At 46.8% G+C, this 17,720-nt stretch overlaps 1 protein-coding gene across 2 annotated transcripts in view; it reads left to right on the top strand.

The window, feature by feature from the left end:
- Window positions 1–7,398: 7,398 nt before the first annotated feature.
- Window positions 7,399–17,720, top strand: part of APP (amyloid beta precursor protein) — a 225,569-nt gene continuing 215,247 nt past the window's right edge. For both annotated transcript variants that reach the window (XM_086764185.1, XM_086764178.1), the window contains exon 1: window positions 7,399–7,603. In XM_086764185.1, the coding sequence (XP_086620311.1) occupies window positions 7,547–7,603 (57 nt within the window). In that variant the 5' untranslated portion in view covers window positions 7,399–7,546. The remainder of the gene's footprint in view (window positions 7,604–17,720) is intronic.

Raw genomic sequence — 17,720 nt, 5'->3', positions numbered from 1 at the left:
CTAAATTATGTGGTGAGTTAAGCCTCCTATAAGCAAGCTGAGGAATGGGGATGCTTTTGTTAAAGTTTCTTGACAAACAGTTGTTCTGTATTAAGTATGGCAGTTGTTCTGTATTAAGTATGGTCTGCTACTGTTCTTAAATTTATTTGGTTTAATTTAACTGTTGCAAACTAGCTGGGACGTTCAGAATTGAGTCAAGCATTGTATTTCTAGCAACAGGTGGTAGGATGGGTCTTGAGCATCCCAACCTGCTGTGTTAGCAATTAAGCAAGTATTTTAGGATCTGAGACACTATGCTGAAAGTATCAAAATAACAATGTAGTTTCTCATTCTGTACAAATGTCTTCAGTTAACTGAACTCAGAATCTAAGATATATTTTATGTGTAGATATATATTGTTGTGGTTTTGTTTAGTGAGGGGGGGCCTAAGGTGGTAGCTTCTGTAGAAAACTGCTAGAAGTCGCTCCCCTTTGTTTAGTGGACTCGGCCGGGCCTAGGGCAGACCCGCTGCTGGCCAAGGCTGAGCCAATTGGTAGCAGAATGTTCCATGATAATGCCTCTGCGATAACATATTTAAGAAGGGGAAAACAGAAAAAAAAAAGAGAAGATGTGTAGAAGCTGAGCGGGGGCAGAGGTGCAGAGGGGGAGGTGCAGGCCTCATGGGCCTTGCAGGCCTCACCCTCTGGCCTCTTGCCAGGTGGCTGACTGGGCCCAACTTGGCCTGGCCTGGCTGCAAGGAGTTCAGAGGAGATGAGATGGATGATGTGAAGAGATTCTGAGAGGCATCTGCCAGCCTGTTGTGAAGAATTTTTCTTGTGAGAGGAACGGCTGCAGACACCAAGGTCAGTGAAGAAGGAGGGGGAGGAATAATGCGGCTCCTGGCCAAGATTTCCCTGCAGCCTGTGGTGACGACCATGGTGGAGCAGGTTGTCCCCTGCCGCCCATGGAGGTCCACGGAGGAGCACACATTGGTGGAGGTGGAGGCCTGAAGGCGGCTGTGGCCCGTGGAGGGCCTGCTGGGACAGCCATTCTGGAGAGACTGCACTCCGTGGAAGAGATGACCCACACCGGAGCAGTTTCACGAAGGACTGTGGCGTATGGGTGGGACCCCACGCTGGAGCAGAGGAGGAATGTGAGGAGTTCTTTCCCTGACTGTGAAGCAGCGGCGTAAAACAATGCGTGATGAACTGACCACGACCCCCATTCCCTCTTCCCCCCTGTGCTGCTCAGGGGAGGGAAGGTAGTAGAGATAATGTTAAGCCCTGGAAGAGGGAGGGGTGGGGGGAGGTTATCTTGTTCTCTGTCTCATTATCCTGCTGTTTTTAGTAATAAATGAATAGTTTTCCCCAAGTAGAGTCTGTTTTGCCCGTGACGGTAACTTTAAGGATTTCTCCCTGTCCTTATCTCAAACCTCGGGCTGTTTTTCTTACATCATCTCTCCCTATTCTCTCGGAGGGTGGCGGGAGTGAGAGACTGCGTAGTCTGGTCCCGATCGGGGCTGAACTATGACATATATGCACACACATCATCTGCTAAATTTCCTGGTTTTATTTTTTATTTCAGTTCCAAGACAGTGTGAAACAAAGCACCATGTCTAGCTTTGTAGACAGCTCCTTTTGCCCAGCTAGCGGCCTCTTTTTTATGTTGGGGTCCATTCATACATCCCTGGAAGGCTTGTGTGGCCTGGAAAAAGTGGAAGCCGATTCAAAAATACCAAGATTTTTGTGTAATAACTTAACTACCTGCAAGTACCACTGGTTTATTTATCAGCAACAACCTTCTCTCATGTATAAAGTCTGTAAGGGAAATAAAGTCTGTATTAATGCGTTCAGTTTCATACTATGGAAGAGGAGGTAGCAGAAGTCCAAAAGCTGAGAGGAATGTTTGGGGATTCCTGGTCTTTGGGGAGGACTGGACAGATGTCAGACAGCAAGACAGCTCTGGGCAAAGCTACAGAAAAACTAGATCTTATGGAGGGGAACCTGGACAAAGCCCGAGAGCCGTGTCTGTGGAGAGATGGGCAAAGCATTGGGGACAAACAGGAAGGGATAAAAAACTAAAGTAAATCTTTGATAGCAAAATACAAAATGACTTAATGACTTTTGAATAGTGCTAAAAAAAGCTTACTGGTGCACTCAGATATTGAGATAAATCAAAGACATCCTATTAGTTGCCTCTGGTTTTGTTAAATATTAATGATTTGGGATATTCACACCACAAACAGCAATGTTGTTTTATCCAGGAGGACAAATCACAGTAGAACAAGCTGCTGAAAAGAGGCTGAGAGGACCATAACCATCTCATCTGGTGGCATTCATAACATGCAAAAAGCACATCATAGCCTTCAGTTAAAGGGGTGCAAATAGCTAAGTGTCATTTGCATAGTTGCTCTGGAGTTCTGGTCACGTTAGATGCTGTTAAGGGTTTGCTTTAATATTCAGAAATGCTGATTGTTCTCTGACTAATGCCAAGCATGACTTGCCTGAAAAGAAACTTCCCTGTTGTACTGTACGGTGACTTTTTTTGTTCATTGGGAGAAGCACATTAGTATTGAGTTCTTTGCATGTGGGATGATGAGGAAAAACATCAGAAAGTCTGCACCTCCAATATTTTCCTAGTAAATTGACCACCTGAGGCATAGGGCCAAAAATACCTAGGAAGATTCAATGCATGCAGTGTAAAAAAAAAAAAAAAAGGAATAACTGTTAAACCCAGACTCCATTAGGAATACTTACATTATGTAGCAATTGGGTAAAAACAAAAAATCAGGGGTACAGAATCAAATTAAGAAAGAGCCATCCTGGAGATCTCCTCTTTACTGACACCATTAGCAAGCAACAACACTTTCTCTCAACAAAGGCAGAAGAAGCCGGAATAACACCCTATATTTGTTTGGTATGGAGTGATGTCCGTGTATGTTCACACCCTAATCACTGCAGCAATTACTGTTGTTCGTGTATCCCTTTCATTTCCTTGGCTGAGCACTCCTGGGATTTTGGACTGCGATTTCATTACTTGCTTGGCTCTGCCATTTGTATTGTGTACCTGCTCCAGTAGATACCATCAGCTCTTAATACTCCTGTGCGATGCAGAACAAATCATTTGCATTTGAGTAGGTCGCTATGGCTACTGGCTACCTAACTGTGCACTGCATCTGCACAAGCCAAAAACCGAAGGTGCTTTGCAGAATTCAGACAAGGATCAACTGTCAGTATTTGAAATCATATCCGCACCCATTGTTGCTGCTACCAGCACGTACTTGTGTAGGGTTGATTAGGCACAATCTCTCTCTTCCTATTTCGGATTAATATTTAGCAAGCCTCTTTCTCAGGGCTGCAGGCTGACTACAACAGAAAAAAAAAGTCTCTGGAGGACACTTCATGACAGTGAGCAGATTAATTATACCTGCAGTCATTCAAGGTGTAGCATAAAACTGAAATTTTCGGTTTCCATTAGAATTAATTCTGTGCTATTTGAAAATAGAAATTCCTGCTGGAGTTGTCTGAAATAAATCTGGTCATTTACGCTGTACTAGTTTTCAGAGTACAGAAAAACTCCTGGACTGGGACTAACACAGAAGGTGCCAGCTCAGTAGGATCCAAGTCTTTAACTTGCAGAGGTTCATTCAGAAATACAAACCCTAGTGCTTTGTTCTGTTCCCGACATGAATCACAAAGGAAGGGAAACAGTACTATCCCTGGTAAAGAAAATGGTGAGCAGTGAAGTGAAGTGACTCCAGGAGGAGACAGTGAGTCAGCATCAAAGTCTGGACCAAAACTCAAGTTTGCCAACTTGGAGTCCTCTCCTCAGAGTTGAGAACAAATTAAGAAATCATCTCCGTGAAGCCCTGGCTGTAGCATCGTTCCAAAAGAATCTGTCTGAGGAATCATCCCTAATACGAATAAAATAGAGCAGACAAGTGGACTAAAAGCACTAATTTTGTTGGTGTGAATGAAATAAGCCTCCACAATCTGAATGGAGGTAAATTGCATCGGTATTTTGCAAGTATTCTGTAAAACCACATGCACATATTCGGAGGTATCTGGCGATACTGTCATGGTATTTGTGCCAGAGGCTGCCTGTCCCCCCTCAGAAAACACATGAGAGTCTTCCCATTACAGCTCTCTGCTGATTGATCCTTGGGAGCATCAAGGGGAAGTTTACTGCTTAAAAGTAACTGAAGAACGTTCCAGGGATTGTGATACTGCTTTCGTTTCCCCTGGCAAACACCTTCAGTTAGCTCTTATTTTGGGAGAGGGGCTAGAGAACTTTAAAATTTCCCTCTCTCCTCTTCACCAAAAGAACAGACTTTTCCAGGACGAAATACACATCTGACCCAACAACGTGCTGCTTTGGTAAGTGCGGCAACAAAACATAGGCGGAGTTAAATGTCCGTTCACTTATTTACCACTGAAAATCATTAGGTTATGAAGCAGGCTGAGGTGTTTTATTGCCTATTGTACAGTAATATCAGCCTTTCTGGATAAGGTCCACTTGCTTCATGAGTGTTCAATGAGAAACTGTATGGCTGAACAATGTTTCCATATACGTAATATATTAAAACAAAAAGGCTGTAAAATTATATTAGACATCATTTGCATATAAAGATACAGAGGTTGAGCACAGAAGTGGCCAAAAAATGAAACTTGACGTGCATGCTTGGCTATCACTTTGAAAGTTATCGCATTAAGATTGAATAACAAAGCTTAACAAATGAAGGGAAAATCACTTCTGAACACAGTTTGGGATTGTTTGCTGAAATCATTTTATTAGATTTGAATGTAAGCCCTACCATTTTGTGATCCAACCTGTGCTGCTTTATTCTTTGGGAAGACAATTTTCATGGTTCACCCGGTTGTGAGGTGGTAGTGGGCTTTGTTGCACTCCAGCTACAACAGCTTCCAAGGTCTGGTAAGACTGAATTTCTATACTAAGATGACAGGTAGAGAAAGCAAGGGGGAAAACGTGTATCAGACCTTCTACACAGATCCTGAAAGAGCACAGGGAATGGAAAAAAATGACACAATCTCTTTCTTTTCCTATCAGCAGGTCATCTCCAAATTTTGTAGACCTTACAAACAGCTTTCAAAAGAGCCTTTAGTTACGACCTCTCAGTGTGACTAACTTCATGAAATCTTAGCAAATATTGTCACTGGGTTTTCGATATTGTCACTGGTTTTTACTGGCTGTAAATGGAAACACCTGTCTCGTAGAGGTCTTCCTGTACCTTTGGCCTTTCCCCACCTTTTCACTTGAGCCTTCCCTGCTCTCCTCCAAGGTGTGCAATCCCATGGGTCTGCCCCACTCCTAGCCACAGGCCAAAGGGACCTCCAGCCTGCCTGCCTGCTGTGAGGAAGGAGGCGGGCTTGGCTCACCCAGAGAAGCAGCAGTTGAAATACTGTTTGATTTTAGCACTAGGAAGAAGCAATTACAAAGAACTACCAAGCCAACTTATAATAAAAGGGCTACATGAATCTATTTTGGTCTTACATCCATCCCATCTGGAAGGCTAAATTTATTATTTTTTTTCAGAACTTGCAAAGAGCTTCCTTCTGATTGCCTCCATTGTTTCTGGAAAGAATTGTTTTTGAATGACCTCCACCAGCTTCAGCAGGATGTTGCTTATTTGCAACCACGGCGTTGTCTTTCCAACAGCTGAGTTTAGAAGCCAACGGGTTAGAAACACTTGCACAGCAAAGCCTGCCTTAATGCCTCAAAGCCACGCGTCCATTATCCTAACAAGCAGGTAACAGTATTGAATTAGTGTAGCTAAGCCTGCCGTTGTTGCTGTTTAACGCATCGTAATTTACAGGTTGTGTTGTGTCATGGGAATGCGTTTCTTAAAAGCACCTACTCACCGTCCCTGTTGGATATACTTCACATCTGTATGTTGTGGGGGGGAGAGGGAGGGGCCTCATCTGTTACCTGCCTCTCAGAAATCTCTCAAATTCAATGAGTGTGTGACTCAAGCAATTGCCCAAAGCCTTTGCGCATCGCCAGTTCATTCATTTGTCTAAGAAGATTCAGGTTTGCACGGAAACGGTCTGCTCACTCTAGGGCATGGCTGTAGGGGTGTAAGGCACTATAGTCTCTGACTGCACGTCACCGCCTGCCTGACGGAGCAGCCCACTTCGCTCTTGCCCAGTGAGCATCCCTCCGCACGCTTCGGCCACGAGCCCTGGCGGATTTAAATTCTGAGTTCAAAAGAGGATGAGGGTGAGAGCTGCACCAAGTAGAACACAGACCAGGAATCTGTTACCCAGACAGGGGGGGGATGTCCACCATCTGCCCCTCATGTGGCCTGGCTGCAAGTCCCCATTACGGGGTGGCTCTGGTAGCTGCCATCTTGGGAGCTACCAGGGAGCAGAAGCGCTGCCACGGAGTCCGCAGGTCAGAGGCAGAATGGTCAGGCTGTGTCACGCTGAATTTTGGCTACAGTAGCAGCTGTTTCAAATGAAACCTTCCTACCACTGATTTTTAGCTCTTCTTACAGGTTTACTATAACAGTTACTACCGTGCTACTGAGGAGATGAAAAAGTAAGCTTGCGTTGTCCTCCTGATTCAAAGCTATTTAACAAAGCCCTACATTTTAATTTGATTTCTTCCATGTTCAACTGTCGCAAGCTGCAGCTCTGCCGACATTCTGGCGTGCCTTGGTTATCAATAGCACTCCCACAAATTTTGCATTGATCTTGCAATTAGCAGCGAGCAAAGGAACATGGCGGGGCCGTGGTCAGAGGCTCAGACTTTGGGAGGGTGTGCTGGTGTCTGAGGCGTGTCCCCGGGGCCTGATGGTTGTGCTTACCCATCACCTCCACCCGGGCAGGACCTGTAGATGTCAGGCTGGCATGCACCCTTGCCAGAAAAGGCAAAATTTGTTAAACAGAAATCGCATAGATGTTTGGGTTGAGGGCGCTTTTCGTCAACACCCTGCACCGATGTCAGCATTTCCATACGCGACACTTGACGAGGGGCGATGGCGCACCGAGGCCTCGGGGCTCCTGTGGATGCGGGGCCCTGCTGCGGCAGCGGGCAAGGCGCTGCGGTGGCTTTTGGAAACGGTCACCGACGGTGCCCGGGTGGCCGAGGAGGCGGCGGGTGCAGCAGCGGCGAACCACCCGGACAAGGGCAACCCCCTCACCGGTTTAAGGCCGGCCTGGGAGCCGGCCACAGGCCTCGCCGGGCCCGGGCCTGAGGAGCTGCCTCGCAGCTCGGGCCTAACCGAGGAGAAAGGGCGGCCGGCGGCGAACCGCGCCCTGGCCGCCGGTGCGGAGGGCCGCCCGCCGGGACTGCACCGTCCGGGCGCCGCCGCTAGGGGTCTCCGCCGGGCGAGGAGGGCCGGGCCGGACCGGGCTGGGACGCACCGCCCGCTCGGGGGCGGGCCGGGCCATCAGCTGACCGGCCCTGCCGCGGCGCTCGGCTGGTGCCGCCGCAGCTCAGTCGCTCTCCCCGGCAGCGGTGCGGCCCCGCGGATTTACAGCCGGACCCTGCCGCGTCTCACCGGCCTCCCCCCTTCCCTTCCTTCCCCCCCTTCCCGGCCGCCGCGATGCTGCCCCACTTAGCCCTCCTGCTGCTGGCCTCCGGCGCCGCTCGGGCTCTCGAGGTAAGCGGGGCAGGGGGCGGCTGGGTGGGGGCTTCCCCGCCGTCCTCCTCCGCTTCCCCGAGGCTTTTGTCTGCCCGCAGCCGCCCCTGCGGCGTGGGCTCGCCCGCGGCGGGGCGGGGGTCGCCGGCTCCCGTCACGCAGCCGGGCGGCGGCGGTGGTGGGGGAAACTCCTTCCCCGGGTGCCGTCGCCCTTCCCGCCGCCGAACAATAGGGCCGCTCCCGCCGAGCGGGGCGGCGAGCCGTGAGGTGGCGGAGGCGGCGAGGAGGAAGCGGGCAGGCAGCCGCCGGGGTCGGTGTCTCCCGCCCCGCGTGTCTGCGGGCGGCCGGGGCCGTCCCTGCCACCGGGGCCGGCTCTCTTCGCTGCTCCGGCTGCCGCCGCCGGGGCGCTTCCCCGTTAACTTCGGCCGCCGCCCGCGGCGCGGAGCCGTCTGGCGCGGCAGGCGGGCGGGGGGCGGCGGCGGGGGGTCCGCGGGGAGGGGAGCGGCGCCGCCAGCCGGCGGGCAGGGCAGGGCGGGGGACGGCCGAGCGCGTCCCGCGAGGGCGCCGGCTCCGGCGCGGGGGTTTCTCCCCTCGGGGATTCGGGAAGGGAAACTTTTCCTGCGTGGGGGGGAGATCCGGCGGCATCCCCCCGCGGGGCGGGGGCTGGGGGCGCGGAGCCAGGGGGAGGGGAGGGCAGGGCAGCGCCTCCCCCGTGGCGCACACCCACGCAGGTGTGTGAGGCGGCGGCGGGGCGCTCCCCGTGGGCTGGCGCAGCAGAAGGCGGCGGGTTTGCGTGGGGAGGGGGCGGCGGCCGGGGCCGTGCCGTGTTCTGTGCCCCCGTTCCCCCCTCCCCCCCCTTCCCTCCGCGGGCGGGCCGGTGCCGAGCGGCGCGGAGGCACGAGAAGATGGCGGCTCTGCAGTGCAGCAGTGAGGCGCCGCCGTGCGCGCTGCAGCCGCCCGCAGCCCGCGCCCCTCCGCGGCCGCCCGAGCCCTCCCCTCCCCTCCCTCCCCTCCCCTCCCTTCTCTGGGGGCGGCTCCTCCAGCGGCACCCTCCGACGGGCCCCGCTCTGGGTGGGGCTGGGGGTGGGAGGTGGCCACCCGTAACCCCCCCCACGGCCGGGGGTGTAAGTGCACCGCGGCTGCTGCACGGTCGGGGGGAGCCGGGGGCGACCCTGCGGGGCTGCGGAAGCCGGGACCTCGAAGGAGGAACCGATGGGGCTGGGTGTCGGTGCTGCCCCCTAAAAAAGGTGTGGGAGGGGAGAGTTGTCTCCTTCGGCCATGAGACCTCAGCTTCTGTCCTCCTCTGGATGGGTGTGAGGTGAATGCCAGCATTTTGCCTAAAAGCAGAGCCTGGAGCTTGACTCTCCCCCTTGGGCAGGGGGATGCCTGCCCAAGGCAGGCATCAGGTGCCCTTCCTAGGAGAGACCCTGCTACCCGGCGGGCAAGAGGAGCCAGCTCCCCGTCCCTGCTCTCCATCCCGCCGGCTCTCGCTTCCCGGGCTCGTCTTGCCAGCCTTGAGCGGGGTGCATCAGGCCGAGCAGGTGTGAAGATGCTTGGAGGTTTAAAGCTTTCCCTTTACAAAACTCGTTTGGGTTTCATCGACTCGGTGCAACCATTTGTTGTCTGAATGCAGTAGAAGGGAATTTCTGCCTTGGGTACATAGCTGAAGTGAAAAAAAATGTAAAAAATGAGGTGTTACCCATTGAGACCGTGCCTCAGGATAGACCGGAGAGGGATGGGCATTTCTGTTGGGTCCCTGTAGCCCTGGCCATACAGACAGGTATGTTGGTATTGCCACTGTGAAGGTGCTTGCAAGAAAGGAGGCTTGGATTTCGCACCAAAACCATTTCGAGGGAGAGACTGTGTTCAGAGACCTCTGCAATGGTGTCTGCCTTAGTGAGCTCCAGAATTTTCAGAGACATCTTTTGCCTTGAAACATCTGTTTAAATGGGCACTGATGTTTCTGCAGAAGCTTTTGATCTTGTTCTGTCATTCCATATGAACTTTTGAGGCTTTGCATTTATTCTTTTTTTTTTTTTTTTATGTTTTATAGCGCAGTAGGTTTTAACATCTGGTCATCTTGTGATCAGGCATTTGTCAGTCCTGATACTCTCAGGCTGATGTTTTGAACAAGTGACTGCTTTTGTAATACTAAAATATTTCATAATAGGAGTTACATGCGTGGATTTACCACAGTTAAACTGTCTTCATCTGCTAAAATGTGAAATTTTGATGTTAGAATTAGTTTCTCTTTAGATCTCATTTCTGAAATGAAACGTTTTTCCTGCCATTTTAACAAATGCTTTCTGGAAAGCAGAGAGGAGACTGTACCTTGTTTCTGCAGGGAACAGTATAAGGAAGAAGGAAAGCAGGAACAAAACAAATTCTTTCTATATTAAACATGAATAATTCCCTTCTAAAATTACAGGTCGATTAATATTTATTTATGCAACTTTAAAGGAAATATTCCTTATTGATGCTTTGGTGATGTCGTGGTTGCTTCTGCCACTCATGCAAGTCAGTCATACTTACTGGGGTTAGGGAATCCATTGGCCAAGAGCTCTCATAATTTGCGAAACTGTTGTTTTCTTCAGTAGCTATTTTTCCATTTAATCTCTTTCCATTAATTGCCTGATTTCAGTAGATAAATGCAACAGACAATAACTATCCATGTGAATTTGCATGAATGATCTTGGTTTATAACTGAAGATTTCTTCTATTGAGCACACTGACATTATCGGGATTTCTACCATGCCTCTTTGCTGCTCTAGCTCTGGATTTATAAGCAAGACTCTTACCAGCTGACTGAAGTCAGGTTGTTAAGACATTGATGTCGTACAGGCTGGCCCTCAGAAGGTTAGTTGACAAAAAGTATGTTGCCTTACAGCTTGCTTTTTTTGAAAAAAAAAAAAACATGGGTAATGTAGTGCTTTATAGGTTCTTATTTTGGGGATTTTTGGGTTTGTTTTTTTTTTTTTACTGGAAGACCCCAAATATTTGCTGCTTCATTGTTTCATTTTGAAGTGGACCTTTAGAAATGACTCTGCAGTGTGGGAAGGGGTACGAAGCCTTTTCTTTGTTTCCATTACAGGCTTTTCGTTCCTCTTCCTGTCACTTCTGTACCCGAATTCCCCTGGCGAAGGCTTGGCGTTTGTTGACGCGTCCCTTTTGCACTTCCTATTTAAAATGCCACGGTGTTGGGGTGGGTGGCTGTGTGGGTGAGCGGCGCAGAGCAGGCGCTGTGGGTTCTGTTGCGCCATCAGGATCCTTGGCAGTCAGATGGACAAGTTAGAGGGGTAAAAAACTATCTGCTTCCTCCTTTTTCTTTTGTTTGATTAATGAGGAACAGACAATTTTGAGACTTGTGTTCTCTGCAAATGCCTTTTCTGCAGAAAAAAAGCTGATGTGAAGAAGCTGATGTGCTTCTTCACAAAACATATATGAAGACATGAGGGAGCTGACAAGATTTTTATATTTCTAATTTTTCATGAGCTGTTTGTGTGACATGCAAGTGATCCTTCTTAATCAGTTTTAATTGATCAGTGTTGAATTGCATGGCAAACCTACAAGAAGTATAGATCTTCTTTGATGGCTTTTCATTACCTTCTCTTTGCATGTGTTTAATAAACTGTGAAGAATAATAAACAGTTTGGTTTATAAGTTGTATGAAGAAAAGGTATGCCAATTTATTTCAATTTGTAGTCTTTTTCCAATATAAAGCTTACCAAAATAGCTGGAAGCTGTTTTTCTGAGCAATTTTTTTTTTTTTAAGTGACTCAGCAAAATACACACAAGCTATTGGGTGTGGAGACTTGATCAAGAATTTAGCACGTAGGATCAGAGGATCCCTCAGTCTGTGGTCCAACCCCCTGCCAAAAGCAGAACCAGATACCGGGTCAAACCAGACTATTCAGGACTTTCTACAGCTGGGTGTTGAAAATGGAGCTGCAAGGACAGGGCCTGGGTAACCTCACTGGGCAGCCTGCTCCATCCACAGTTTGATTGGTTCACCTCTAGCTTGAAACGTGTCTCCAAGCTGTTACTCGTTTATTTTTAAGGTAGTATCTCAAGCCTTAATTTACATCCTGAATCCTCAATTAGTGTCATTTTGACATCTGTCACATCATCAGAAAAGTGTATATAATAATCAGGAGTTGAAAAAATAGTATTTGGGTTTAGTAAAAAATAATCTGTCAGATGTCCATGTGTATGTGTACACATGTATGCATGCACATAATGCACCTAATTTGTCACTGTCTGCAATAAATATTGACATCTCCAGTATGTTTGCATATGTAATATGCACATAAAACATGACATAAAAATCACTGTATGTGTACATCTGTGTCACAAATAGTGACTTACATACCCCCTTGTATCCAGGCAGTGATAAGATGGAGTTCCAGACTGCTAATGATAAAAATATAATTGGTTTTGTATATGGTAATAGGTTCATTGAAGTTGTTAGGTGAGCTGTCTGTGGGGTTTTAACATGTAAGACTAGAGCTGTGTGTTATTGGATTTAAATTCGGGGGATTTTGAAAAAAATCCCGTGGTGTAAGAAGATTAAAAGTAAAGCAAATTGAAAAAATACTGAACGACTTTCTGTGAGCTTGGTTAATTGTTAGAGCATGCTCTTGCGAGGGTTTACGACACTTAACTGCCAGGCTGAGGATTGCCAAGAGCAGTTGATAACCAGCTTGAGCATGGACTGGTTTGAAGACAAAGGACTCCTCTTAAGAGAAGTCGAAACTTTTCTTCAATCTGACCTGCTTGGGTTTTTTTTGTTTTTTTTTTTTTTCTTTTTTGTTTAAGACTGAATGCAGTCGTTCTGATGAGCCCTTGTTCTCACAACTTGATCTGGAATCTGCCCCTCCTTCCCTGACTCTACTCCAGAAATCCGTGCAGTCGCGGTATTAAAAACACATTTTCCATCCCTTTTGGTGGTACCAAACCAGCTGAGAATATCTGCCAGAAATGGCTGGTGTGTGGTTTTGAGTCTCGAGCCCTAAGGAAGTCACTTTTCTGCCCTTGGTTGTAATATGACATTGGTCCTGAAACCTGCGTATTTGTCATCTTTTTAAATTCATTTTGATTAAAAAAAAAAAAACCAACATTTTGAGAACTGCTTGATTATCAAATCTTCTTGTGCTCTGCATTAAATTCCAAAAAGCTTTGGAGATGCCTCCAGTTACAAAAAGTATCTACCTTTCCTTGTAAGAATTTGGTCATACAACAAAAGAGAAACAAAATAAATGGGGATAATTCTGTTCAAGGGGATCAGTTTGAATGACAGCCAATTAGTATGTGTGTCTATGTATATATATGTGTGCATATATATAAAAGAAAACCCACCACACCTCAAGCTCCTTGCTTTATGGAGGATGTGGGATTGTTTTGACACTGCAGTTTGTGGCAGAACAAATATTTGTCAAAGAAATGCGAAACAAAATTTCACATGATGGTAATATGGGTAAGGGGCAGTACCCTCCACAATGTGTAACTGATGCCAGTATCTTTCAGTGGCTCGTGAAAGCTCATGCTTTCCAGATAAGTACATCTTGGTGTTGAAAATAAAGATAATGAAATAAGTGATGCTTTTTAGAAGGGTGGAAAACCTTACACTAGCTAGTGATGGTAAGGATATCATTGTTTCACAATTGTGTGTTACGGGTTTCTTGCCCTGCATCCATGAGAGAGCATATGGATATGGGTATTGCTGGTTTCTTTACTGTAGCTCCCAGTGTAACAACTTTGTAAGTGTTGTGACTTCGTTAGCTGAGAAGCAGGACTTCTGGCTTGCAGTGTGTTCTTGATGGTCATCCCAGCAAGTTCAGGAGAACTTAATCTTCTCTTGAGGACTTACTATGAAAGGAGTGTAGACTGCGGTGATTTACAGGGCTTTCCAAAAGAAGACCTTCTGGTCAACTGGTGGCATTTTGTGGATTGTGGGACAGCCAGGCTTTAAACAGAGGAGCGCGTGAGCCAGTGTGCTTTGTGGTTTTGTGATCCAGCTGTTCCTTTCTGGCAGCAAACACTGACTACTGTTTGGCTGATAACTGACCTAGCTTGGGAGCTGGCTGCTGAAAGCCGCTCTTCTTGCTTCCACCAGTGGCCACCATGCTGTAAGCTCAGCCTTTTCAGCATTCTTTGACTCCTCTCTCGGCTGGTTTTACAATCCTGTGTGGTGTTGAAAGAAACAAGCTGTGCCTTTTTTTGGTAGGTGTCAGCTTCTGACAGATGCTTCAGAGGCCTGAGTCAGAAAATGGCCACGAGCAGTCGAACTGGCCCAGCTGAAAGAGCAGGCAGCTGCTTTGGAGAAGGGTGCCAACTTCTGAAACCACATTTGCTGAAGTTTGTGTCATAGCATTTAATTAAGGTGTTAGTCCCCTTGCCTCCCTCTGGTGACTTGCAGCAGGGCATGAGCAGCCTTTTCACACCTGACCCCTCTTTGGTTCCCAATGGCTGAAAGTTACTGTCAAGTCACTGCAATAGGCAAAAATCCCCAAGGAGCTGCATTCAGGGATGGATAACTCCATTCAGTTCCCACTGACCCGTTTTGAGCTAATCCAGGTAGGAATTCCTTCCTCATCCTTTTCTGGTCTGAATTCCCCTAGAGCAGAGCTTATCTATTCAACCACAGTAGATAACATGTGACAGGAATGGGGCAAAACTGGTTGTACCTGTTAGTAAAAACATTTTTAAATTGCTCCTTTTCAGAGCAGGCTACCAACATGATCCAGTATGGCAGTTTCTGTGATTTACGTAATTTCTATTTGGAATTGCAATTAGTAAAACAAAGCGCGTGTTTAATAGGAGTTCACCACGGGGGCAGGGGGAGGGTGAGCAAAACCCTGTGTTGTTTGTGAACTGTATTAATACTGGACTCTGAGGTTTTTGAAGCTATGAAACAGGAGTTTACACATAGTTCAAATTTAGGTAATACAGTTGTTTGGTGCTAATAGATCTGAAATATACTACCTTTTTTTTTTTTTTTCTTTCTTGTGGTGAGGGTGAAACTTGCCTCTCCTCATCCGCCTCCAAAATTTGGTAGTTGTATCCAATGGACACACATAGAAAAAGATAGCAATGGGTTAGGATTTTGGAGTTATTTCCAATCTCCTTGTCATGCTATCACATTGTCTTTGTGCCTGCAGCAAACCTTCTCTTACCTTATCAGCGCATTTTTAAAGTAGAGATGGCTCACTCTGAAGCTCTGACCCTGTAAAATTGATTTTTCTCTAAATCATGGTCTCTGCAAAGGGCTGATTTTCTTCCCCTCATACCTCCCCCACACACGCTGTCAGATCCCGTGATAGAGTTTTGAGACAAGCAGCTAACTTGTTCTTCTTTCTATGCTTAGTTGTGTATATGCATTTGTAGCTGAAGTTTTGGATCTGGAATATGGAGTACTGAGCTGTCACTGCAGTTTTACTGCATTCTGCTTTCTCATCCTTTGAAAAGTGACTTGAAAAACTACATTTGTTCCCTGTGTCTCACCTGAAAACATGGGGAGATAGATCCTTCCCCCTTCCCCCCTCGATGTATTACTGTTGAAGGCTTGGTTCTGTTGTAGTTAATTTTCAAAGCTCCTCATAGGCTAAGTCGTGGCTTCTAGGGTTTTTTTTTTTTGCTTGGAAAAAGACTCTATTTAATATAATCCCATATAATGCCTGTGTATTTGTTCATGTAAACAGTGAAAAATACAGTATTCTCTAGGGGAAGGTTAACTGAGGAAGAGAATGTTAATGCAACAAAAAGGCAGTGGCTTTAAAATGGCATTTGTTGTTTTAGGTATTTCCCTTTTTTCCTAAGTGTTGTAAATGTAAATGTATTATGTTGCTTGATTGTAGCTTAATTGTTGAGTACTTACAGTGTGGAAATGAGAGGGTTTTGTGCATGCGTAGTATTAGTAAGCATCTAGACCTGTAGGATGCGTTAAGCTGTTGGGTTGTTTTGAAGCTTGTTTGATATTCTTCTGCAGCTTTGCTACGTGTGCCTTGTCTGCCTTCTGCCTAGTTCTCTTATCTACAAAATGGAATAAAATTGCTTTTAATGACACATCTTTCAGCATCCTCATTTCCTTGTTGTTTCCTTTTGCCAGTTCTATCTTCAGCTTCATTCAATATCCTTCATTAGAAGGGTAATATTGATCTGAAGTTGCTTAACAACAAACTTTTTAAAGTGAGGATTTTGGAACTCCAGGTTGTCCTTTTTTTTTTCAGTGTTGCTTAGCTCCTAGAACTTCATTGCAAGCAACTTGCAGACGATAAATTGTTTGTGATCCCAGTGTCCAGAAGCATATGACTTATGGTAAAAATGTCAACTTTACATCATTAAAAAAAAAAAAAGAAGAGGGGCAGAAAAAAAACCCCTCCAAACTTAGATTTTTTTTTTTGTTTGTTTGTTTAAATGTATGCAGGAGAGTAAGAAAGGGAGTTGGAAAGCCTAAAAAGCCGAAGACCAACTAAGGAACCTAGAATACATATGAGTGAGTGAGTTTTGAAGACTTCTGCAGGTCGCCAAGGGGACCTGGACACCAGCAGTCTCTTTCACTTTTGTTCAGATTCATTTCTACTTTGGCATTGTCTTCTTTCATTTCTTCTAGTGGTATTATAAATTGTGGGGAATTTTTTTATTTTTCCTGCTAGCCTCAACGCCTGAAAAGCCAGTTTCTCCTTTTCCGTATGCAGAGCACTCTTCACAGTGGTGAGCACGTCTCTGAGCTATTGAGGTGGAGCGTTTGCCGTTCACTGCTAGCCTGTTGGGCCTGTCTGAATCCAAGCTGAGGCGAGGTCTCTGATAAATATCAGCATTTGCCTGGTTGAGTCACAAGCTGATTTATTTTGATGAATGGCCAAGATGAGATGGGTGGGCAGGAGAGGGGTAGATGCCCGCGATGGGCAGTTCCTGCTGTGCGGTTGGGGAGGGAGGGTCTCATGGTGCCGATTTGTGTTGGCATCATGCGCAGAGCTACTGGCTCGCCGTGGCTGATTAAGTCTGGCTCTCATTATGGGAGAGGCTTTCCTTTGGGCAGAGGAGCTAATGCCTTTCTGAAGGTGTTTGCAGGAAAATCCCATGAACAGCTGAGCTTTGGGAGAAGATGTAATCTCTGATAAACAGCAGGGTAAAATTAAAGCTTTTTACTTTGAAATCACAGTCTAAACTATTTCTGAAAACTTATTTAAATGAGACTTAGGATTTGTCAGACAGCTTTTGACTAATTAATAGCTACAATCCAAATTCTAAACTACTAAGTTCCTGTTTAAATCTAACAAAACTTCTGTGGGCAGTGGGCAAAAGTGCTGAAGGTTGAGACCCAGGCTCTGAAAATTGAGGCTGACATACACTGCGTGGCTCGTTCCCTTTCGTTTGAGTGGGGCTGCGCATGCTTGAATATAAATGCATGCATAAATGTTTGTAAATGTGTTTTAAAGAAACTGTATCTCTTAACTGATAAGAGGAAGAAAGCTTTAATTAATCTGTCACTTAAAAGAAAACTTCTGAGTAACAAAAGGCTGTTATGTACTCTTTTATAAGCAGAAAGACAAAATGTGACTTATATGGTGCTCTTGACGCGTGAGACTTGACAGTAGCGGGTAGGAGGCTGAGTTTTCTGTTGTTGCTTTTAAAATGGTGTTTGACGTTGAGGCTGGTAATCAAGTGGCCTCCTCATTTCGAAGAGGGATGTTGAGGCCTGTAGCCCGTGTGCAAAATGGGCCATGGGAGGAACTAACGTTGTAAGGGGTCACCCACCTTGTGCTTTGCAGTCCTTCGCCCCCTGCCCTGGGCTCCTCCGCTGCCTGGACCCCCTGCCCCCTCGCTGTAGCGGGGCTTTGCTGCATGGCCAGCTTAGGTAAACTCAGCGTGGATTTGAGGTTACTTTGTTGTCTACTAGGAAAAATTTTTTTACAGTGAGGGTGGCGGAACACTGGAACAGGTTCCCCGAAGAGGTGGGATGCCCCATCCCTGGAAACATTCAAGGCCAGGTTGGACAGAGCTCTGAGCAACCTGATCTGGTTGGAGATGTTCCTGCTCCTTGCAGGGGGTTGGACTAGATGGCCTTTAAAGGTCCCTTCCAACCCAAGCTATTCTGTGACTCTTTGTGGTTTTGGGGAGCTGAGCCCATCCTCTCCAA

The sequence above is a fragment of the Chlamydotis macqueenii genome, chromosome 1, assembly GCF_036417535.1.
Source record: "Chlamydotis macqueenii isolate bChlMac1 chromosome 1, bChlMac1.mat, whole genome shotgun sequence".
Taxonomy (NCBI): Eukaryota; Metazoa; Chordata; class Aves; order Otidiformes; family Otididae; genus Chlamydotis; species Chlamydotis macqueenii.
Note: the sequence above shows the minus strand (reverse complement) of the source record. Positions and strands in the feature narration are given on the sequence as shown.